Genomic DNA, 25,803 nt, shown 5'->3' on the forward strand with positions numbered 1-25,803 from the left:
CTTCCAAAAAGTATGCCCTGCAGAGTAAGAAAGAGTCACCAATCTCCACAACCTCCGGACAGAATCCCCCATTAGAGGACGATTTGCTTACTCTTACAGAAAATATAGAGAACCTTGAGCTATCTATACAGTCCTTATCCGGAGATTATCAAAGAAGGAAGCTCAGGAACATGAAGGAGCAGTGTTAGCAAAGTTAACATACCACTAAGTAAAAACACCACCAAAAAGTAGTTCGGAACCTTCAATTACTTATTGAGAGAGAACTTATTAGACACGAACTGCTAAGCGGACTGCGTCTAAAAAAAGCAAACTTGAAACGTGCTTCCCAAAAAAATTGTAGTAGTGAAATTATAAAACTGCCTTAATGGGAATCAAGACAGCAGTGACACCCAAGAACTACCCATATAAAATGGTGAATGAAATAGTTAACCAATGGACGTCCTAATAAAACTTATCGATTAATTCCATCAGCTACTTAATATCAAGGAAGTCGATTCATGGACGAGTACTTTGCTTTGATGGGTGCTGAAAAAAATTCTTTGATTTCATAAAGAACTTTCTTGAAATGATAGAGTGTGTTAGAGGAACAAACTCTAAATACAAACGAGTGTTCACGTAGGTACCTTTCACAAAAGACCACAAATTGGAATCTGAAGATGATATTAGCTTGTCTTGGTAAATCAAGGGCTCAAAGCCGGCCACCGATGAACAACTACAGATGAAGTCTCCAAATCGACGAAGAGTCGAAAGTAATATAAAACAGACTGCTTTGGAAACCCCTCTTACCAACTCCATCGCGTTAGTTTTATGATGGCAGATGTAAACAAATTTACGCAGGCTCAGGACACCAATGAACTAATTAAATGCACAAGACGGAAGAGGAGTTCATACAAATGGAAGAAACGTCATAGAGGCCATAAGCTGAATATCCAAAGGATTAGTGGACTAAAGTTTAGGGGATAGGAGATATGGACATACCATATCTTAAAATCTGAAACTATATCTTTTGTAGATCTTTCTGGCAGCTGTATTAACGATAAATGAAAAGAGAGTACAGGTGCAGTTGTCAGGAACTCCTTTAGTCTATCAAATAATCCAAAATCAAATATCCATGTCTGTATCCATAGCTACCTTTTCAGGTTTAGGAGAACACAGTCCAATCAGTGCCTTTACTGTGGTCTTTCGGATACTGTGACACACACGATATTGGAGTGTGACCGTTGGGTGGATGAAAGAGAGAAGTTGAAAGACAGTGTAACTACAGACTGTTTGATTCCGTGAGGGAAATGGCGGAGAAAATGATCAGGGATGAGTGGTGGTGGACACGGATCCACAAATTTATCAGAGAGCTGCTCTCTTCAAAAGAACGAGAGGAGAGGGAACTCACAATAGAATTCTGAAACGAGCGAGTGGCACCTCGAGGGGGTTTGGACTATCGCAGGCCGAAATAGGAGAGAATAAGAGACAGACGACGAGAGAGGGATAGCAGCCTCGCTAAGGCAGGGGGTTAAAAGTTTTTAGTGTGGTGGTGACAGGACGAAGTGTAAAAGGTCTAACTCCCTCGGACATCTTGTCCTGGCACAACTTCCTTAGAGTATTAGAAACCCAACACTACCTGGATGAGTCACAGGTGTCTGTGTGGAGATTTTCCTTTTTCTCTTTAAAGATGTCTGTGTGTCCCAGATAAACGTAAATTTATATATATATATATATATATATATATATATATATATATATATATATATATATATATATATATATATATATAATTTCTAAAATATAATGAGTCTATAAATGTATAATTTAGAAATTAGATGTTATTTACATGTTTGTAAATAGAAAAAACAAAATATTGTTCTTCACTTCTACAACACAAGAAATGTTCTATCATCTTTGTCAGTCAAAGTATGAGCTTATATCTGAACATTTTATAACACAAATATAATCTTCATATAAACTTTAAAAAACAATTTTGTTTTGGCACAATAATATTTAAACAGCCTTAAATTGAAAATAATCTATAAATGGATGAATCGTTTCATATACAATGAAGGTGCGAATAATAATGAAAAATGCAGCTACTACATATTATGACTAGATTTACAGCATATCGAAAATCAGTGAACGGATTTTCAGCAAAATAATCAACCGGTGAGTAATTTGGAGTATTATTAGGTATGAAGAAACAATTGATAATAACGATAAAAGCAAAAAATATTGTCATATGAAATGATTGGCTCCAATATAGGCCATAGGCACATACAGACAAAATTAAAACAGTTTTAAATAAGTGTATACATCTAAAAAATTATCACACGATTTTGGCACATTAATTTAGGCATGTTTTCACTTGGTAGTTAGAAAATATATTGCACTGAATATTTAATGACTTTAATGTAAATTCTAAAACCCAAAATAAAATAACCACAAATCTAGTAATATAGAATTATAATAAATAAAACGATATTGTATACAAGCATAATAGATAAATTTTAGGCCGATTTTAAAATTTTGACATATTACTTTCTAACCTGTCATATGATCCAATATTTTACTACGATTCCTTTTATTATATAGGTACCTATATGGAACTGAAGAAACCATAGGAATATAGAGAGGAAGACAGCAAATGTTCCAGAACGATTAAGAAAATCACCTCCACAACCGACGCATAGGTAAAATTTCGAACTTAATGACATTCGTTATGGGATTATGAGCTAATAAAAACGTTTCAGTATAGGACATAAAGATTTCTTGAATTCATGTTATTATTATATTGATTCCATGTATTCCTAAATGCACACCACTCTCGAGTATTAAGAGTCTGTATTTTATTTCATATTACATACGAGACCGAGAGAAGAAAACATTCGAAGGCAGAAATCTAATTACAAAACTAATTAATGATGAAAACGAGAAAATTACGAAAACAAATTGTTGAATGTCAACCATAAGCAAATAAGATAATTAGAGGCAGACCTCAAACCAGATGGACTGATGACGTCAAGTGAATGGCTGGTCCCGAATGGATGCAAAAACAATGAACAGAAAAGAATGGACACCAAAGGGAAGCCTAAATCCAACGATGGATGGAATAGCTGTTGATGATGATGACTTTATTTTATAACATTGAAAAGATCAATGCTATCTACTCGTACACAGGAGCCTAAATCCAACGATGGATGGAATAACTGTTGATGATGATGACTTTATTTCATAAAATTGAAAAGATTAATGCTATCTACTCGTACACATGAGAAATAGAACAGATTTAATGTACAGTATGGAAGTTTTCCTAATTAATTGAAAAAAATTGATTTGCCATACCGAGAACAAATCCATATAGGTATGAGTTAATGGTTAGCTCAACCGAACATTGAGTATTCAACCACAAATGAAGTTAAAGTTAAAGTCCTTGTTAAAACCATACAAGATAAAGAATAAAGGGCAGCTATTCGTGACAATAGAACGAAAAAATGTACTGACGAGGAAAACAAAAAAACTTTATAATAAGAAAAATACATTATAACAAATTAACAGGTGGTAGGTAGGTAGAAAATTATGTACTTGTCAACCAAATAAAATTGCATAATCGAAGTTGCACAACCAAAAATTCGCAGAATACAATGCATCATTTTTACTCATGTAGTCAACGTTGCTGTTGTAAATGTCTGGAAGTTATATATACTATCTACTGGATATGTTTCTACAAGCATATTAAATGAATAGGGCCCTAAATGTTTCCCGAAAAATAGGGAGAAGTGGCTAGAAAAGATAAAGTTGTTATTGTTACGTTCAATGGATGCACATCAAATGTAATTTAACTGCATTGAAAAGAAGTGTTTATAAAATTTATACAAAATTCCAAAATAATTTAGCATTTGCAAAATAGTTATCAGTTACACATTAATTATTTATATAGTTCTTTATATAATCTTGTAGTCAGCGAAGATATATGCGTAGGAACAAAATCCATAGACCAGGTAATCGCCTATAAATACCTAAGTCACGAGATTCGCATAGGAAAAGATAAAGAAACCGTTGAGCTTCTCCGTCGTATAAGATTGACTTGGGAGCTTGCGGCCAGTTGAACCACATTTTCAAATCGTCCGACATTCCAATATGCCTTAAAAAAACCTTTGATCAGTGTGTTTTGTCAGTATTGACCAACGAGCGGAAACGTTGACTATGACAAGAAGAACACTGAAAAAGATCCGTATGGCTCAAGATCGGGAGTGGCTGATGCTGTATCATCATCATCAGTGGCAGAACAATCTTCCATTTGCCCCTGTCTCTGGCAACTCTTCTCCATGCTTTAACTCCGATGGATTTTAGATCATCCTCTATGTTATCTTGATACCTAAGTTTTGGTCTTCCTCTGGCTCGTCTTCCCACTGGTCCTCTTCGGTCGAAAATTTTTCTGATCGTTGCATCTTCATCTCGCCTAATTACATGTCCTATCCATCGAAGGTGTGCCAGTTTAATACATTTTACAACGTCAGGTTCCCCAAAACTTCTATATAACTCAAAGTTGTAGCGCCTACGCCACAAACGCTGTTCTTGGATTCGTCCATATATTTTCCTTAGAATTTTTCTCTCAAAACGTTTAAGCAATTCTTGGTCGTTCTGTGTAAGTGACCACGTTTCAGGCCCGTATGTTAACACTGGCCTTATTAGTGTTTTATATATGGCAACTTTAATTTTTCTGGGTAGTTTTGGGGCCATATGTTTCCTCAAGCCATAATAGCAGTTATTGGCAAGCACTATTCTTCTTTTAATTTGTTCGCTGACATTATTGTCTTTGGTAAGCAGCGATCCCAAGTAGACGAAGGTGTCCACACCTGGTGATGCTGTATAGAGAATAGTAACAATAAAATATGATGCCTACCAAAGCTGAGGTCGTCCACCAACACGTTGGACTGACGATCTAAAACGCTGCCATAGAAATTGGATGCAAGAGGCAACCACAAGATCGAAACAGATGGAAAATTATGAGGGAGATCTATGTCCAGCAGAAGACAAGCGAAGATTGAGTGATAGTAATGATGATAGTTCTTTCAATAGAAACATTGTAATAGTATAGTAGCAATTTTTGATCCCACAAATACTATCGTACACAACTGAGTATATATATATATATATATATATATATATATATATATATATATATATATATATATATATATATATATATGTATATATATATATATAATATATATAATATATATAATATATATATAATATATATATATATATAATATATAATATAATAATATATATATAATATTTTCGAAAAAACACCTTTGGTTTAAATGGGATATTTTCTAAAAGAAACTTTATAAAAAATAATGTTAAAAATAATTGTTATATATTGTTATAAATTATTTAATAAATTTAAAAATTGTTAATGAATCGAATGCCAACTTAAACTGGTCGAATCACGCACCAAAGTGTAAAGTAAACACTATGACGATATATATATATATATATATATATATATATATATATATATATATATATATATATATATATATATATATATATATATATATATATATATTGTATACGAAATGAAAGGCAACAAAACAACAACACAACGTTTAGAATACTTTCCGTCAAATCGACAGCAACATATCTGTAAGAAAAGAAATTATCTTGATGATGAAAGCAAGAAAGGAAGATATGAATAGAGGATTTACTAAGGCTACCAAATGCCGTCAAAACCTTTTAAATGTCATTATAGAAAGTCTGCGTAAAGACAAAATTATTACAAGGCCAAAATCATATAAATTTATCGTCTTATGTAGGTATTATCATTTTAAAACGTAAAGTTAAATAACAATTAGTTAGTGATTTAGCTAAATTTTTGAAAAGTAGTTATACCTAAGAATTTAAATTATCTTTTTTATAGTTTTGAGCAAGTGAAATTATTTAATTTTATCTGTATAGCTACGAAATTTTCCTATCTACATATAAATCTATTGTATTTAAAGTTCTTCTTCTTTTTAAAAATAAAACTATATAAAAAATGAATTATTTAAGTATTTAGTATAAAAATAAAGAAATGTATTCTAGAAAAGTTATCAGACTTTCGAAATTTTTGTTTTCGTTATTTAAAGACTACGCTAATTTTTCAGGGCCGTGTCTTGGATGACAGGACCTTTTCCACTGATGCTGTAATAGACCGTGTTTCCACCAGCTAGGATGGCCCCCCACATGCCAAATGTTCCATAGTCGTAGATTGTGTGGTTGCAGGAAGCCAGTATGGTCATGTCTAAAGCAGGGGAGCTGCTGTGATGTTTTCCAGTTATATAGGCATTTTTCTTGTAATGAAAATTATCCCAACACCATTTTGAATCGTCACTGACGAAAATAAATATTGGATTGGAAAATTTTTTTTCATATAATTTCATTGCTGATTGGAAGAAAGTTTTATCGACAGTACTTGAATTATATTTTCTTTTGACATAACTAATGTAGTCAGTTCTTCTTACATGAACTCCTATGAAAGTTTCAACAGGTGCTTTTACGTACTTAACAGCTGCATGTAATATTTTTTGACTTTTTTCTACGAGACTCTTTTTAATACTAAACTCATGAATAATATCTTGGCCCCAGTTTAATAATAATGTAGGTTGCATGATGTATCTCGGCAAAATAACACTTTGATTAGTAAAATTCCATGCTTCTAAAAAAGAATCGATAGTAAATTGTGAAGCTGACGGGATGATAAAAAATTCCTTTTGCACTAGACAGTGACCGATTTCATCCAAAGTTGGCACAGATAATTTATCAAACATTGAATCCAACTTCAGCTTAATACACCGAGGAATGTACGGTTCCAAGCCGGTTTCTCTAGCTAAAGCCCAAACTGCCGCGTATTCCCATATTTGATTGCCTAGTCTACCACCTTGTTCCACTGTAATAATTCCATTTTCCGGACACTTTCCCGGTTTTAAAGGCTTCTTTTTTCGAATATCGTTTAAACAAAGGCTTTGTTCCAAATCCAAGTAAGTCCTTATAACGTTTGGACTGGTGTTTGTTTCGAATAGAGGAAATAAAAACAAATGAACACAAGATATAATGCACAATGCTAAAACGATACCTTTAAATAATAAATTGCGGTTATTACTGAACATGTTTGCTTACTTTTAATGATCTGAAGCACTTTTACTAACTCTAAATATAAGCATTTTACTAGGCGATTGCCTACAATATCTCACCCTAGACTGAAGCCACTACATTCTTTCTGTATAATTTTATATTGATTTTTGGTTTAAATTACCAAGCATGCGCTTGTGACAATAATATGAAAATAAATAAACACATAAGTTTTCTCGAAAACAACCTAAATTCAAAATAATAAATAATTAAGTAAGTAATAAACAAGTTGCGTATTTATAAAAATAATATCTAAATTTTAATTCAACGAATTTAAATTCAATGTTGGTAGGCTTGCTTTGACGACAAACGCGTAAACTTTTAGAAGCTGTACAGGAAAACTTCATAATAATTTTATTCTTTTCATGGAAGTAGACACCGAAACTTGTAAAAGTATACTTTTTTAATAAGTTTTTTTTATTGAATTAATGTTCGAAATACAGTTGATATTTTCTCTTCTACTATTATGATTTTTAAGACGGGTATATGAATTGTCTGATAAAATTTAATGCCCATTTTCTAGGCTATTTGAATTTGGCGCCTAGAATAAACATCACATTGACAGATAGAGGGCAATAACATGGGAAAGGTAATTTGCGTTGTTTTTGACTGGTGGTTGAGTGTTGTGTGAGTGAGGTGATTGGGATAAATTCCGGCTTCTTTACAGTAGAGGTCTAGCCTTAAAATCACAAATTTGTATTCCTGTAAAAACAAATGAACTTAGCGGGAAATGGCTGACGAACAGGTCTGTCTTATAAAATTTCATTACAAACTCTTACACGTATTTTAAGTACTGCATCCAGTAATAATTACGCCAATCTTACAATGTTTATCACGTTAGTTACGTCCCTTACTTTACTATTGTTCTAATCGAGACTATTTCTCATAAATATGAAATAAAATGAACAAAAAATATAAACACAAGGGTGTACTGAAGGGTACTTACTTATAGGACAATAAAAATTTTATAGGGATATTTCATAGGCGTATCCCTAAGGATATTTTTTAATTTGTAAATTACATTTAAGATAAGTCATTTATTACTAGGCAGTTTCATAATAAATCACAATTGAAAAAATTTTGGCTTATGTTAAAATTTTTCAAGTTTCTAGGTTTTTTTCTGTTATCCACAATTTATCTAGATTTAAAACAACTTATGTTATTTATTTGATAATAATTTCCTTTATCATACAATAATTGGATTTTGGAATGAACTCTACTATTTTTACCTATGTTTCAGGAGATAAGGCAATTGGAACTTCTTTGCAAACAATTGTATGAATCCCAAGACACTAGTGTAAGAGCTGAAGCTGAAAAAACTTTAGTAGTATTTCAATCAGGCCCTGATGCACTTACTAAGTGCCAAGTTCTTCTGGATAGAGGGGACTCTTGTTATGCACAGTTATTGGCTGCTACCACCTTGACCAAACTAGTGTCACGGAGTGCACAAGGCTTAAGTTTACAGCAGAGAGTGGATATTAGGAACTATGTTTTGAATTATTTAGCAACTAGACCAAAACTTCCTAATTTTGTTCTTCAGGCATTAGTTACATTATTTGCTAGAATAACAAAGCTGGGATGGTTTGATTCACACAAGGATGAGTTTGTGTTTAGAAATGTTGTGGCTGACATAGGAAAGTTTTTACAAGTGAGTTTTTATATTTTTATGTATTGATATATTTTATTGTCATAGTTATAGTTATCCCTATAAGTTATGGTCTATCTTAAACACAATGATTTTTTTACCCATTCCATTTGTTTTCTCCTGCTTTTAAATATTTTTTTTTTTTGGTTTCATTCACTTGGTATTAAAACTTGTAGATTGTTTCAAATTCACATTTAATGTCAAATGGACATTTTCCATTTATTTTATTTTGCAGTACTTATGTAGTTTTGTAGACCTGGAATCTGGAATTTACTGTAACTTAAGAGGTTGTAGTTCAAGAAAAGTAAACTAGGTACTTTCAAAAAGTAGGCCTAAGTTAACTCAGTCTGAATAAAAAATGCCTTGTGTACAACCAAGGCTAATGATGTGCAGTTGAAGTATACTTTTGGTACTTTTTTTGTATGCCCTAGGCCCAAAGATTATCAAACTAATATCTTGCGATACAATAAACTGCTCTTATGGTGTCAAAAGAATATTTTCCGTAGTATGTAGAGGTCTTATTGTTTGGAAACTATTCAACATACAATTTAAAGACATTTGATAACTGATCTATATTCTATTTTAAGAATCAGCTTAACAAATTTTTATTCCAATCAAATTTTTCTTTATATATTGCTTTCTACACTCCCTAGTAATATATATTCTAGGTACATAGCAGACTTCTTTTCCTTTTTAATATTACATTTTATTTTTGGATACTATGTTGGAATGTCCTAATATACTCTTCTGTACTAATAGAATGTTGTAATATACTCTGATATTATTTATACTTTTACAAAATATTTGTCTACCTTATAATAATAATTATTATTTTACTCTAAATAAAGATATTTAAAGATGATATTTACAGAGGAGTTTAATTTAATATGCTATAATGGCAGTAGTAAATATTTAAAATGTGACTATGCAGAAAGTTTTTTGTGATTAGTTATACTCTGTTGTTACTAATCTTTAAATAGAGGTTAGTGGTTATCAGTGACATAGCCAGGATTTTATTTCAGGGGTGTCCACTTGTTTAAGTTCACCCTTTTTCTACAAAACATTTAGAAATTCAATCCACCAATGAATTTTTTACTTTCTTTTAATAATTATTGTTATATATTTTTTTAAATAACAAGAATACTTACTCTTTTTAATACATTTTTTGAGTAAGGAGTGGTTTGTCATTAGCGAAAAAAACTTGCATAGAAAAATAATGACAACACAATGATTTTAATAAAGTATTTTTTGAATTATTTCTAGTGAATATCTAGACATGAGAAAAAGTATTTGTAAGAAAAAGAATTGATTTTTATTTTAAAAAAATTATAATTTATAAAATATGTTTTTCATGACATTAATATATTAATTTTGAAATCGTGGGGTGTCAAAAATAAGTTTAAAGTAAAATAATAATAAGTTTAAAACTAAAAGTACATGTTATTAACTCGTTCACTGCCGCTGGCTCTTATAAGAGCCAACACTGCGCATTTGCCAGTGCCAACAACTCTTAAAAGAGCCGCTGTTAAATACTGTTATTATGCGAAAAAATGATTTGGCTCTTTGCTAAAACAGTGCACGAGTTAATCAAAAATTACAACATGTTCTATTATTCATTTTGTAAGAAATGCTGAAAACCAATTGTTCGGTCAAAATATTTACAATTATATATACCATTAAACCATACATCTGGAAATATGTTTTTGCTAAGAGCAATTCTGGAGCGGTACCATACTTGTTGAAATAAATCTGTACTATTTCTCATCTAAAATCTAGCTTTGATGCATTATGGTTTTTTCTGTATAAATACCATGCATTTTTTCCTTGAACCCCAATTCGATAAGCAGCTACTCATTGGTCCATAAGATCAGTTCCCTTAATATTATTATTATAAGCTCCAAGGCAGCCATATGTATCTTTTTTCTGTCTTATAATATCTCTGAACCTGTCGTAATGGTTGGACACCAGCTTGTAGAACACATTGTCACTACTGAGTTATCCATCCAATGAACTAATAGAATACTATTATTTTTTTCAATCACTTGTTCATACTCCCATCGACCCTTTTTTTAAAACATATTTTTGCTAGTCAAAGTACATGATCAGGGTATACGATTTTCTCGTATTGTGCATACTGCTCCTTATCCTTACGAAGGTAGGAAAACAAGTTTAGGTCGGTAAACAAGTTATCTGTATGTAAAACATATAGAAAATTGGGCTCTTTAAGTTCTTGTAACATAAGATTCAATGGTGTTGACGCTTTTTTCCAAACAATTTCTCATACTCAACTTCACTAAGGATATGGATTATTTCCCCGCTACAAGTCGAAGTTAATGAAATAGCCATCGTTTGAATTTAGACACCACATTTTGTAGCCAAATCTTATCGGTTTGCCACGAATGTATTGTTTACATCCGTGACGTCCGTAGTATTTTACCATTGAGTCATAAGACAAATTCTGTACTGGTTGAAAATGTTGTAAACATCTGTCTTTGATCATGTTCATAAGCGCTCGTAACTTCCAAGCGTTATCATTTGGACTATTCTGCAAATTGTCCGCAATATGAATATATTTTTGAATTTGGATAAATCGGTTCCTACGCATAGCATCGGCCACCAATTTGTTTGTTATTTTTGTTTGCCACTCAAAATCAGAATAGCAACAAGACAACGAATTTCTCGAGAGTTTTATTTCGGGATCTAGTTGATTTTAGTGAATAGTTCGAACATATCAGCGGTAAAAAACAATTCGAACAATTGAATAGCAGACTTGAATGTCGTTATATTTGGAATAAATCGGCCTCTGGAAATAAGCGAGCCATGGAGTCTAAATTACCACTAATCCATGTAGTACAAGTTCGTTATTTATCCACTCTTTGTGCTGGTCTCCAGATTTTTCTGGTTGAGCTATTGCTGATGCAGAATGTTCTGCCAGTAGCGGTTGACTGTACCACTAATTCTGAAAAATATCCAATTCACTCTTATCAACTCCAATTCTTACATTGTTTGTTAGCTTTATTTCAGCTTCTGCCCTTAGCTGTCGCCCTAAAAATAGTAAGCAAATAATATAATATCAAATCCGTTATGGTTGATTGCTTCTTACCAGTTAAGTTATACATCATTCCCCCTTCGTCTTCGTTAGCTGAATCTTCATCTGATTCTGCATTTACTTCTGGTGGGGTTATAAATATCTCATCAACTTGCCGAACCATATCGTGATCATCATATTTGATATTTAATGCTTCGGATAGTGAAATACCTTTACTAAAAACAAAAACCATATATATTGCAACTATTATATAAACATGTCACTATTTTGTCCTAAACGCCTACAGATAACAAATTGTATCACGCTAATTTAGGGCATCATATCAAAAACAAATTAAAACTGATTCAAAATATTTATGCCCAAAACAAATCTTTGATCTATTTACGTAGTGTTTATATCAAACTTTAAAATATGCAATACTACTCGTAAATATACTTTTGCTCATCGAACATCCATAATTTCGACTGAAAATAAAAACTGTTCAGGAAAAAAATGCACACCAATAAAACACCAGTAGTCGGCTTACAAATGAGATAGTCTGTCATGTCTGCTAACCTTGAAACTGAATATTCCAACTACCACTAAAACAATTCCAGTTGCGCCTCGATAATATTGAGAGAGATTTTGATACCATATGGTATCCGTGGGCGCTAATGGGTTAATATTTGTTTATTTAATGGATTTTCATTCATTTTGTTCATATGTTGTTCCCATTTTATTCTGCATTCTTTTATTTTCTCATTGATCTAGTAATTCTATCTATCAAGTCTTTTAATACATTTTACTCTTCTGAGAAATCTCGTTTCGTTAGCTGAGATTGTAGAGTTATCTCGGTGTCATTAGCAAGCTTTTAGATCCGTACGTCAGAGTTGTTTGGCCATTATCTTATACAGTTTTAACCCTTTCTTTACCAGCGACGTATATAATACGGTTTGGGGAAAAGTGCCACTGTTCCCAGTGACGTATATATACGTTCTCAAGTGAAAACGTTTTTAATAACATGCCGTTTGTATACGGCATCAAATTTTTTTGCACCTCTGCCAGCTCCATTGCCGCATCTCTCCGGCTTGCTACAGTGTCATCAGCCCTAATCCCCGTAATCCCGTATTGGTACGTTCGAACATGCATTGTGATGAACCCACTGCCCTACTGATACGGCAGCTTCTGATACACGGCGTTTCGGTAACTGCCGGGTATGGTCGGGTTTTAGGTCTATTTTTAGCATGCGTCTTGTACCGCAAATATCACGTTAGAGTTAGCACGGACTACGCAGTATTCTGCTGTTACTGTTGCAGTGCAAGTGTATTGTGAAATTTCAAGAAAATGTCTGATTCGATAAAAAGAAGGCGCTCATGAGATACAGGTTGTTTCTGTGGACTAACGCAAAAAGAATATGATGATATACTGGCATGCTTGGATTCAGATGAAGAGCCTTTTGTAGAAAGTGAGAGCGATTATGTACCAGATAGCGATGATTCAGAAGAGAAGGAGATTATTAATATTATTTATGGGAATGATGAAGCTATTTCTGAAAATGAAGGTGCTGATAAAGACGAAGCCGAAGTTGTGGTTGCAAATACATCGAGAAATGAAACCAAAAGAGCTTTATCGGATGATTTTAGTATACAGTGGGGTAAACAGCAATTTGTTCCTGTCGTGTATGAGTTGGATGACACAAATTCAGGTGCCCATTTAGACAATATTGAGAATCCTGCCAGGGAAATAGATTGTTTTCTTTCCTTTCTAAATCCAGGTACCGTTAATTTAATTATACATGAAACAAATAATTTTGCTGCAGCGGAAATTTGCAAAAATAAAAAGAGTGCTTGGTCGCCACTTACAAAAAATTATTTTTTTACATTTATCGCTGTGCTATTGCTCGCAGCACGCCATAGAAAAGCCAAACCTACAGAAAATTGGCCAACAAAAGATTTTTTATATACACCCAGATTTTCTAGTCTAATGTTCCGGAATCGCTTTCAGTCTATACTGAGAATGTTACACTTCGGTGAAAATGCTGATTAACCTCAAGCGGATCCTTATTACAAGGTTCGATGCGTTTTTTTGCAGGTAAAAAACTCATTTGCTAATAATTTTACGCCATTCCAAAATCTGGTAATCGACGAAAGTTTGGTTCTATTCAAAGGACGGCTGCAGTTTAAACAGTTTATAAGAACCAAACGCCATCGATTTGGAATAAAATTGTTCCTTTTGTGTGACTGTGAAACGGGTTATGTGTTAGACTTTATCGTTTATGTAGACAACAAAAAATACTGGTGCAAAGACAAAAAATGGGTTTATCGTTTATTTAGGTAACAGCACCGAAATAAATCGATATGAGGATATTGGCCTCTTAGGATCTGTGGTTGCCACTCTTATGAAACCATACTTGGACAAAGATATACGTCTCCTGTCATCATCTCCCTTGTCAAGTTACCTATTTGACCATAAAACTAACTCTTGTGGAACAGTCATGGTCAACAGAAAACACATAACTAATTTAGCAGAAAAACTACAAAAAGGTGCAACTTCCTCAATGTCGAGTTGCAATATGTTGGCACTAAAATGGAAGGATCGAAGAGAGGTCACTATGCTTACTACCATGCACCAAGACAAAATGGTAGAATTGGCTAAAAAAGACAGAAAGACAAACGAATTCATTAAAAAACCAGCTTGTGTAATAGATTACAATATGAATATGGGAGCAGTGGACAGGACTGACATGTTACTAAGTTCCACAGAAAGCGTCAGGAAAACCGTCAAATGGTATAAAAAGCTCGTATTCATTTCATATTTAGTTTATAGTTAGTTATTAAAAATCGTTTCGTTTTATATTCTTTTGAACATTAAAGAGCATTTTCTGAGTTTTTCGTTGCATTTAATGAGCAACCATATATATACGTCGCTGGTACTGCTGGTACTTCAAAAACCCTGAAAACGGTGGCACTGCGTCGCTGATCAGGTCTGGTAAAGAAAGGGTTAACATTGGATCGTAAACAATATAGTGTGGTTTTTCGCATTATTTTAATTGTCTAATTATGTCAAAAATGTTGATAATATCTAAATATTGTATGTATATAGAAATTATTTTTAATTTGGGCATAAATCCCAGTTTTAATGGCATTACTTGTATTTTTTAGGGTACTGCAGAGTACTGTATGATAGGTGTACAGTTATTATCTCAACTTACTTGTGAAATGAATCAAATTTCAGAAGTTGAAGCTAATAGGTCACTTACGAAACATCGCAAGATTGCGTCCTCCTTTAGAGACACTCAACTATTCGAAATTTTTCGCCTTTCTTGTACTCTCCTAGGAAATGCGAGAGAAAATTGCAAAAGTCTCAATTTTAACGATGAAAATCAACACGGATTGATGACACAACTTTTAAGATTGGCGCAGAATTGTCTTACCTTTGATTTTATAGGTATGTTAAAACATTTATACTTTTAAAACATTGACACATATCAATGCACGCATATTTTCGTGAGTTTTAATACATATTTTTTTAATAATTAAATACCTATATCATCATACGAGGCTTGTCCAATTGAAACCCATCTTTAGTCCAGAAAAAATTTATTTGCAAATATAGCCAGAGAAGAATACTTAAACAGCACTCAAAGGAAGCAAGACAAAAGGGTCAGAAAGCATTGCTAAATTATAATAAGCTAAACATAGACGATAAAACATATACTGCAGAAAGCTAGTATATAGGAAAAAGTAGACACAAAGCGAAACTGTAAATATTAAAACACCGCAAGGAAAACCTACAGGAAGAACATATATTGAAAGATCACCAGGTGGTGACTACAATGAATCAGAAAACGTGACAAAAATAAACAAGACAACAAAAATACTGGTGCAAAGACAAAAAATGGGTTTATAAGTAAAAGTGGAACATAGAAAAGAACAAACTACTAGGATAACTAAAAACAATACCGCAAGCGAATATGGAAAATGAGTCTATGGGATTTAAAGAGACTGTAAAGAAAAGGATGATGGGAACATGATGACGACACTAGCACTGAAAGAGAACAACATAAAAAAGAGCAAAACTAGGAACCTGGAACGTTCAAACATTATTGAGACCAGGGAAAATGGAAGAGGTACCAACAGAAATGCAAAGATACAAAATCTACTTACTAGCACTACACGAAGTAAGATGGAATTCAGACGGAAATATTAAGAAGAAAAATTACACAATATACTACTCGGGGGAAAACCAACAAGGGGAAATCATACATAATTTATGGTCAACAATAAGATAAGGAATAAAGTTATAGAATTCAAAGCTATAAATGGACGGATGTCATATATAAAAATAGAAAACAAACATGCCAATATGACAATCATAAACATATTTATATGCACCCACAGAAAATGATAAAATTGAATTATATGAATAACTAGAAGAATTATATGAAAGATTACCCAGAAATGACATAGTACTAATACTTGGTGACTTCAATGCAAAAGTAGTAAAAAACAAAAATAAGGATGAAAGAAACTATCCTTGATGAGACAAACGATAACGGAAGAAAATTATGCCACCTAGCAGCTATAACAAACAGTTACATTCTAAGTACACACTTCATGCACAGAAAAGAACATAAAGTAACATGGCTGATATCTGGCACAACAGATGGCAATCAGATAGATCACATACTTATATCCAAAAAATGGAAATCAATAATTCATGACGTCAGATCATGTAGAGGTGCAAACGTGGAGACAGACCATTTTGTAGTAATAGGAATAATAAAAATGAGGGTAATTAAAACAGAAAATCACAGAACAAGGCAAATAAAAGAAGATGGAACTTGAAGAAGTTAAGAGTACAGGAACTAAGAGAACAATAAGAGACAGCATTACAGGAAAATCTAGCAAAAGCAAATAACACAGAGGAAATATGGAAAAATATAGAAGAATCCATTTTAAATTCAGAAGAGGTGCTAGAACAGATGGAAATAAAAAGAGGGAAAGAATGGTTTGATACAGAATGCCATATCAAAATCAGACAAAAAAACCAAGCAAGAATTAAATGGATATCAACGAAAGAAGAACATCATCGAAATGAATACAAAGAAAAAAAAAAGTAGCAGATCAATGTTGAAAACACAGAAAAGCTGTGGATGGAAGCATTGTTAAAGGGGACCTATGATGGAAGACATGATAGATAATGAAATAGGGATACCAACATATGATGAATATACATTAGCAAAAATAAGAGAAGTGAAGAAGTAACAAAGCGAATACTAGCAGGCAACAAAACATACTGGAGATATCATAAGTTAATGAAGGACAGTAACTTATCCAGGAATAGAAAACTGAAAATATACAGAGTGGCAATCAGACCAATAGTTACATACGCTGCTGGGACAGATAAAGGTGAAGGCAAATTAAAAATGTTCCAAAGAAAAATCCTCGGAAGAATTATGGGCCCCATAAGAATGGAAAATGGAGAAATTAGAAGAAGAATGAACCATGAACTAAGAGATATAATGAATGGAGAAGATATAGTTAGATTTATTAAAGCGCAAAGACTGAGATGGTTGGGGCACATACAGAGAAGGAAGAACTGTCTACTGACTAAGAAGGTCATCAGATGGAAGCCAGAAACTGAAAGACCAAGGGTAAGACCCAGAATGAGATAGGAGGACCAGGTCATAAGAGATATCAAAATCCTGAAAGTGAGACACTAGAGGGAACTACGCACAGATCCAAATGAGTGGTAGAAAATTGTAACGAAAGCGAAGTCATACAACAAACTTTGACAATGCATAAGAAGAATGCTTATAATGCTCAATAAGCGAATCAGAGAGCTCTAAGTAAGAGCGGCAACCATTCCATCAGGAATGGAAGGCCTCGATGATGATGATCCTAGTGTTTCACTAACAGATATATACCTTGTTTAAAGAATTCTTATGTTTGTTGATCGAAGAATTCTTTTACAGCATTTAACGCCTTTTCCAGTAGCCCAAAGATGTGAAAATCGCAAAGCGATAAATCGGGACTATATGGTGGATGCTCTAATATTTTCCATTTCTTTCACTGCAGATTTTGATAATACTGCAGATAATACTTTGGCAATATGCGGCCGATCATTGTCCTACAGGAAAATATGAAAGCTTACTGGACGTTTTCGTTTTATTGCTTGATGGAGCTTGTTCAAACATTCATTATACGGGCTTGGGTTGATATGCACTTCAGGTTCTGTGAACTCTGTGAGCAATTGTTCTTCATGGTCGAAAAAAAAAATGTTAACATCACCTTGCCTGCAGAAACTTGAAGTTTAAACTTCTTTGGTATCAAAGAATTTGCGTGTTTCCATTGTATCAATGACAGTATGGTTTAAAATATGACACCATGATTCGACGCCAGCAATTATCGATGAAAAAAGTCATTATTTAGCGTTTTGGCTGTATTCCGTGAGGTACTCTAAAGATAAATCAATTCTCAAGCTTTTTTGGTCCACTGACAAAACTTTGCTGTAACCAATTAAATTTTCGACAACATTCCTTAACACTTGGATACGCAAAACTACCTTTCTATACACTGCTTGCATTCGCGTATGAATTTGCAAAATAGTTTCAAATCTTCAGCACACAAAAATTGAATGACCGCACGCTGGAATATTTAGACTCATTGTTAACAACACACGCCATTTTTAAGTCACAATAATTAAAATCGCAGTCAAATACAAATGATAGAAACTGGTCAATGTGATGTTCACAAACATAACATCGCAGAACTTTACATGAGTGATTATAATTGTTTCCAAGGCTAACCTGACGAAAGATGTATTTCAGTTGAACAACTGTATATTTTAACTCGGAAAATAATATTTTAACCACAAAATTATCTAGGAATTGCGTCTCTTAAACGCCTATCAGAGGTCTAATATCTGTATGTATATGTATTTTTATTGGAGAATTTATATTGTGATGTATTAGATATATCGGCCTAGTTTTTCTTGCCAAGTTACTCATAATTTCTCAAAAGGTGTAGTAGCCCTTAACTCATGTATCAGTAAGCTTAGTATATTTTTGTTAGGAACAGATTTTGCTATTTTATGTCTCATCAAGTGTCAGTGCTAGTTAATCATAATCATTCAAACTTCCCTTGTCCACTACTGGACACATATCTTCCTCATAATTTTCCATATGGTTCGATTTTCTGTCTCTTGCATCGAATTTTTCTGGCAACGTTTTGGATCTTCAGTCCATCGTGTTAGTGGACAACCTTTACTACCATAGGCATTATCTTTCGGTCTCTATTCCAGTGTCCACTTTGTCCTTTATCTGTCATTCTAGCCATGTGACATGCCCATTTTCATTTCAGTGTTGCTTTCTCTCTATAGCATCAGCCACTCCTGATCTTCGTTGTAGGTTTGGGATCTTGTCCCGTAGGAAAATGCCTAACATAACAGGCTCCATCATCCTTTAGGCCAAACGGATATTTTGCACTGTTTCCCTTATCATCGTCAACGTTTCCGCTTCAAAAGTTAACACCGGCAACACACATTGATTGAAGGTTTTTCTTTTAATTAAGAAATATTGGAAAGTCGGATGATTTGAAAACATGGTTCAATTTTCCAAAGGTTATTCAAGTCAGTGGAGACACGGTTACATGATAGAGAAGCTCAACGGTTTGATTATCTTTTTCTATGTTAGTCGCGTGACCTACGTACTTATAGGTCATTATCTGGCCTATGAATCTTATTCCTACGCATATATTTTAGGTGATTACAAGATTTATCATCATCTGGGGTCTAGAAATATCGATTTACAATCTCTCTTCTAAAAAGGAAAGGTTGAGCTGATTTAGAGTTATATGGTGTCATCTATCATCAGCACAATATCTGCGAACTTTAGATGGCTAAGCTTTTCTCTATTTATACTTACGCCTTTATCGATGAGATTTGCTCTTTTACATAGTATTCCATGAGTGTAGTGATTAGTTTCGGTGATTTGGTGTCCCTCTGACGTCCTACACGTTGTATTGAGAATTTTTTAGTTTGACGATCACCCACTCTAACACTAGCTCTGACGTTTTGGTATGTGTTTTAATTATATTTGTATACCAAAAGTCAATTCGGCATTCTGTCTAGATTTGCAATATTTTTTGTTGGTTTATGGTGTCGAAGGCTTTTTCATAATCCACAAATATTAAAGTTAGTGTTTTATTATATTCAGTATATTTTTCTATAAGATTTGTTACTACCAATAGATAGCCTTTTCTAGAACCAATCTATTCTACGGGCTGGATAAACTTCCAGTTTATTTTCTAATCTTCTAAAATTTCTGTGTTATGCCATTGAGTTGGTGTTACACTTGATGTACATATGTATTGAATAATTTGGCAAGGGCAAGTTATAATTTTTTTCCAGCCACTTTCAAGCCATCCGCCACTATTTCATCACTTTCGAAAGACTTTTTCATTTCTTGCACTGACCGTCAAACTTCATTTGGTGTTATGTCCGGTGAAATTTCAGATCCCTCCATTTTCAATGATTTGTTCTTGTTCATTTCTTAGTTTTTAGATGTTTTTTATTCCAATGGACATGTTCTGTCTGAGTACTTTCAAACTTTTGTTTTCTTCTATTACTCTTGATATTTCCATCGTGTTATACCATCTCAGATCCTTTTTAACTTCATTTTTAATTTTTTATGAGGTTAGAAAGGATTTAGAGGTTATTTAGAAGGTTTTTAAAATACTCCTTACAAATTCAGTTTTTAGTAATACATAAATTAAGATGTGTATGTTATTATTGAATATTTTATTGTTTTAGGTACATCAACCGATGAATCATCGGATGATCTGTGCACCGTACAGATTCCTACCAGTTGGCGACCAGCATTTTTAGATTTTACTACCCTTAAATTGTTTTTCGACTTGTACCACTCACTCCCAACCACTTTGTCGTCTCTAGCTTTATCGTGTTTAGTTCAAATAGCATCAGTTCGACGATCTTTATTCAGCAATACTGAAAGAGCCAAGTTTTTGACTCACTTGGTCAACGGTGTGAAACACATTCTACAGAACCCTCAAGGTTTGAGCGACCCAGCCAATTATCATGAATTTTGTAGGTTGTTGGCTAGACTTAAGTCAAACTATCAGTTAGGTGAACTCGTTATGGTGGATAATTATCCTGAAGCTATTCAACTTATTGCTAAATTTACAGTGCAGAGTTTGCAGGTATGTTTTATATTTTTTTTATTTATCTTTATATGTTTTGTTGATATTTGTAAATATTTTACGTTTTGTTTCGAATGCTCGGAAGAGAAAGAACTGTTATTTATTATATGCGCAGTTATATATTTATGCTTTGAATAGTTACTGATTTAAAACTTATTTTGAGCAATATGTGAACTTTTATGCACGTGAATTTCATAGACTTTTAAGTGTAAATTGCAAAGAATGTACGAACAGGAATATTTACATCGTGTCTAATTTGTCACCCCGTTATACGTATGCCAATCACTTATAATCATCAATCACTAGATCGCGGACCGGGTAGCTCAAACGGTAGAGTGTCTGAGTGTCATTAATGAATATAGATGCTTATAGAAGGTTACATCTTATCGAAACTATGTTCTTTGTTTCAAACGTGAATAAACAAGATTTGTACCCAGTCGCTAGAGGCGCTGATAATCAAATTATTTGCGCAAGTCATACAAACTTGTGGCAATCGTTGTGAAAATAAGGTTGGTGGTAAAACGCGCAGCTGCTATGCTTAGGGATCAGGATTCTGAAACCAGAAATACATACATATATTGTATACTCATAAGAATAATAAAGGATTAGTAAATGAAGATGTAGATAATAAAGCTGTATCATAAACACGATTCATTTAATACGCACAGAAATGTTAAAGAAGCTGCAGGTTTATACAAGCCTAGAAGAGTCGCGTGTTTGACGAGCAAGCCAAATCACTATTAGGTGTAGAAAAAAGACTAGACATTTGGCAGAGATATATGGAAATAACTTTTGCAGATGAACTACATAACACTGTTAACGATATGGAATGGCTAACAGGACCCATCATTACGATCGAAGAAGTCAGATCTGCTATAAGAAATATCAAAGATGATAAAGCTGTAGGACCTGACAAGTTGTGTGTGGTATTCTTAACCTGTATAAATTTTCACAAAGCTGTTAAATTTGATATTCGTCACTACACCAAAATACCAAATGCAAAAACATGCGAAGACTATAGAATAATTAGCCTGATAAGCTATTTAGTTAAGGCATTTTTAAAAGTGATACACAGCAGGATATACAAAAAATGCGAAGAATAATTCTTCGCAAGTGTCGTGGACACAATTTGGATTCAGCGATGCTTTAAGTACACGAGAGGTTCTTTTCGCTGTACAAGTTCTGATTCAGATGCCGAGGTGTCAACTGCGACGTATATATTTGTTTTGTCGACTACAGGAAGGCATTTGATAAAGTAAAACATGATAAGCTCATAACAATCCTGAAAGAAGGGGCCTTAGATGTTAGATGCCTAAGAATCATCTCTAATATCTAGTATAACCAAACTGCCAATATTATAGTGGATGACCGGTTGACAGTCTTCGTTGTTACTTAACATATACTCTACACATATCTTCGCACAAGGGCTGTGTAGAAAATTAATTGTCTTTTCTAAAATAGTTTGTTTAATAGATAAACAATTATAATTAAAACTATTTGAATTTCCCATGTCACTACATTAAAAACTATATGATCAGCATGGCATGCCTTCTTCCTGCTGTATCATATTTCCTGCACCTGTCAGTTTTTCAGATTTTAAACTATTCAAACCCAACTACCCTTATGTCTCTTCGTCTTTGTCTTCTCAAACAGAAACACGCTAGTCAAAACTGGCTCTTTGGTTTCTCAACTAGAAACAAGTCGATCCGTTTCACGCTTCTCAAATAGAAGCAGATTTCAATAACTTTATTTTTATTAGATAGTTACCTCAGTTAAATTCAGTGTTATGTTATGTGTTATGTTATGTGTAGTGCATAAAATATGTAAATCGACAGTTTTTTATTCCAATATTTAGTAAATGCTGTCCCGACAAATTACATGGTTGCCGGATGTACAACTAAACTTTACATTTGTGCATGTTAAAAATATATTACCGATAATCTTACTTTAATTATTCCATTTTCAATTTTACTACACTATTACTAATCCGCAATTTTGTGACCTACTGGTCGCTGGTCCTTCGAGATTTATATCTATTTTTTATCTACCAAATGTAGGAAGGTGAGGATATAGTTTTACAAATATTTGCTTTTAAATCATCGAACCAGCTACCTCATCCTTGCACCTATATGCCGGAAGAGCAAGAGTAAGCATATTAGTCAACAGGGTGCATCTTAATAACACTAGATATATTGACGACGCAGTAGTTTTTGCAGATAGTTTAGATGGTTTAGAAACAATAATGTTACGTATATCAAGTGAAAAGTATGGACTGTTAATAAATGTAAATACTAAATACACAGCTTATGGTTAACCAGCAGCCAATTGACAGGATCGATACCTACATAATGTCTCAGTACCAAGATAAGCAGCCAGTGGAACCACTCCATCGACATGAAACAGCGCATAAGGAAGGCAAGATTAGCAGATCATAAGTATGAAATCTATCTTCAGGAGTTATTATTTAAAATTCAGAACCAAACCTCAGTTCTTCATCGTCAGTTTTTTTTTACCTAATTATATATAGTAGAGGCAAGGACCTTTAAACACCTCGAAGCATTCGATACGTGATGTTCATACAGACGCATCTTAAAAATTTAATGGGTAGACCCGGTGACTAATTTTGAGGCTTGTACCTAGAATTGGGTAGGAATGTGAGATCGTTCATACAATCAACGAGTGCAGATTATAATGTCTGCGTCATTATGAGAAATGAACAGATATATACCGTATTGCAACTCGTTATTCAGGGCAAGGTGAAAGGAAAAAGAGGATCAGGAAGAAGAATTTCTTGACTTCAAAATCTGAGAAAATGGTACAACACGTCTATAATTGGACTATCACAAATAGCTGAGAGTAAAGTAAGGATAGCCATGTTGATCATTAACATCCGGAACGGATGGACATCATAAGAAAATGAGATATAAAGCAATGCTATTTTAACCAATAAATACCATGAAATCTCAGCGAACTACTCCTATAATCTATCCTTAATTAATAAAACACAAATAAAAACACTTGAAAGAGACCGTTAGTTTTGGTTTTGTATTAAGAATTTAAAAAAAGCTTCGACGATGTGCATCTACCAGTAGTATTGCTTTGCAAAATATTCGTGGTATAAAATATATATGATTTTACTATCATTCAGTATGTATTTTAATAATAACGCTCATTAGATACTTGCTGTATAAATTCGCAATATAAGATTTGTTTGATTTTTTGGGTTTCATTTTTCACTATCGATAATTATCTATGATTTATAGGTGTAAACTTTTTAATTGTTACATAAAATGTACATCGTTCAATATTAATTTTGATAAAAATATCCATTGTAAGCATTCTTGTTGTTTTTGCAATAATTCAATATAAAATTCCGTGACTACTTACTTTACCTGTCCAGTTCTTTCAAATCAAATCTGTCGATCCAAAAAAGGGCGGTCTGGATGGCAGTGTCATTTAAATACAAAAGTTTTAGCTCTGTGCATGGTTTCCCCAACAGAGGGCAGATAAGTAAATGAGCTGGATCATATTCACACTGACGACCTAATTCAACAGGTAATAGGCCATGCTGGTTTTAACTTGGACACTCTGACACACAGGCAATTGAGATTTCTCCACATAGGATAGAGAAGATCGCTACCAGTTAATCTGTCGATGATCTGTTTTTTTTTCATTCCACATATCTAGCAACCTCTTTCTGATATCAGGAGGATTAGAACTGAGCGATGGCTAAGTTCTAATACATACATCCTCTAATGATTCTTGATGACTCGTGGATAGCCACACATACATGTCTATTATGTACTAATGCTTCCCACACTGATGCAGCGTATTCAGCTGCCGAAACGCGAAGTTCAAGTGCCGGTGCTCGAAGCGTGGAAGGATGTGCGCCCCACTTTTGACTGACAAGTTTGCGCAGAATATTGATTCTGGTTGTTAGTTTGCATTTTAATTTCAAATGTTTTTGAATGGCAATGTGCGATTCTCAAGATATTTAGTGGACAGATAGTGTTAAAGGGCTTAGATTTTATGAAACTAGTCACGTTATAATCATCATTTGGCAGGTCTATTGGGTGTAATGTCCCACGGTCGGTTTTTAGCTTTATTTTGTGAGTATAAATGTATATGAGACATTTTTGGATTAGTTTTTGTCTAAGTCGGAAGTAATTTCGCTGAAAGAATCAAGCCAGCAGGTCTTTTACGTTCATCAAAGTCTGTTGCAAATGAGTAGGTTGAATTCATAGAACAGGAAATAAGAACTTATCAGTATTTGCGTCATCAATGTCGATTAACTAGATTTCTTAACTAAAATGAATGTATATATATATATATATATATATATATATATATATATATATATATATATATATATATATATATATATATGAAATTAAATGAAACGACCATTATAAATTTTATAAATTACATGAAACGCATTTGATATATTAAAATTTTAATGGATATAAATCTAAATAAAACTTTCCGTTGATTTTTGTTTTGTTTTAATTTATCAAGCAGATTATTTTTTACTGTTATTGTCAAACAAATTTTATTCAGAAAAACTTCCTTATAGCCAAATCCTTTTGTTGAAATAGGATTACAAATAAATAAAAGTTGTTTGTCATATATTTTTTGTTTGCGTGTTATTGAACATTTTGTTTGTTAATTCGCAAAGAAAAAAATACGAAATTATATAAATAAATAAATCCCTTTGTATGAATGTAACTGCGGAAAGATAATAACAAACA

The 25,803-nt window shown here is 33.2% G+C and overlaps 2 protein-coding genes across 3 annotated transcripts in view; one reads left to right on the plus strand and one right to left on the minus strand.

Annotated features, from left to right (window-relative positions):
- Positions 1–6,125: 6,125 nt before the first annotated feature.
- On the minus strand, positions 6,126–7,192 carry LOC140438944 (galactoside 2-alpha-L-fucosyltransferase SEC1-like). The gene has a single exon (XM_072528579.1). It carries the CDS (start codon positions 7,137–7,139, stop codon positions 6,126–6,128), a length of 1,014 nt encoding a protein of 337 aa, XP_072384680.1. The 5' UTR covers positions 7,140–7,192.
- Positions 7,193–7,744: 552 nt separating this feature from the next.
- Positions 7,745–25,803, plus strand: part of Ranbp16 (Ran-binding protein 16) — a 67,910-nt gene continuing 49,851 nt past the window's right edge. For both annotated transcript variants that reach the window (XM_072530189.1, XM_072530190.1), the window contains exons 1-4: positions 7,745–7,906; positions 8,402–8,809; positions 14,996–15,281; positions 20,649–21,055. In XM_072530189.1, coding sequence (XP_072386290.1) covers positions 7,892–7,906; positions 8,402–8,809; positions 14,996–15,281; positions 20,649–21,055 — 1,116 coding nt within the window. In that variant the 5' untranslated portion in view covers positions 7,745–7,891. The remainder of the gene's footprint in view (positions 7,907–8,401; positions 8,810–14,995; positions 15,282–20,648; positions 21,056–25,803) is intronic.

Source organism: Diabrotica undecimpunctata, chromosome 4 (assembly GCF_040954645.1).
Source record: "Diabrotica undecimpunctata isolate CICGRU chromosome 4, icDiaUnde3, whole genome shotgun sequence".
In the NCBI taxonomy this organism is placed as follows: domain Eukaryota; kingdom Metazoa; phylum Arthropoda; class Insecta; order Coleoptera; family Chrysomelidae; genus Diabrotica; species Diabrotica undecimpunctata.

What these genes read in the sequence shown, in the direction of transcription:
- LOC140438944 (XM_072528579.1), bottom strand. Translation starts at nt 7,139, where the DNA reads ATGTTCAGTAATAACCGCAATTTATTATTTAAAGGTATCGTTTTAGCA.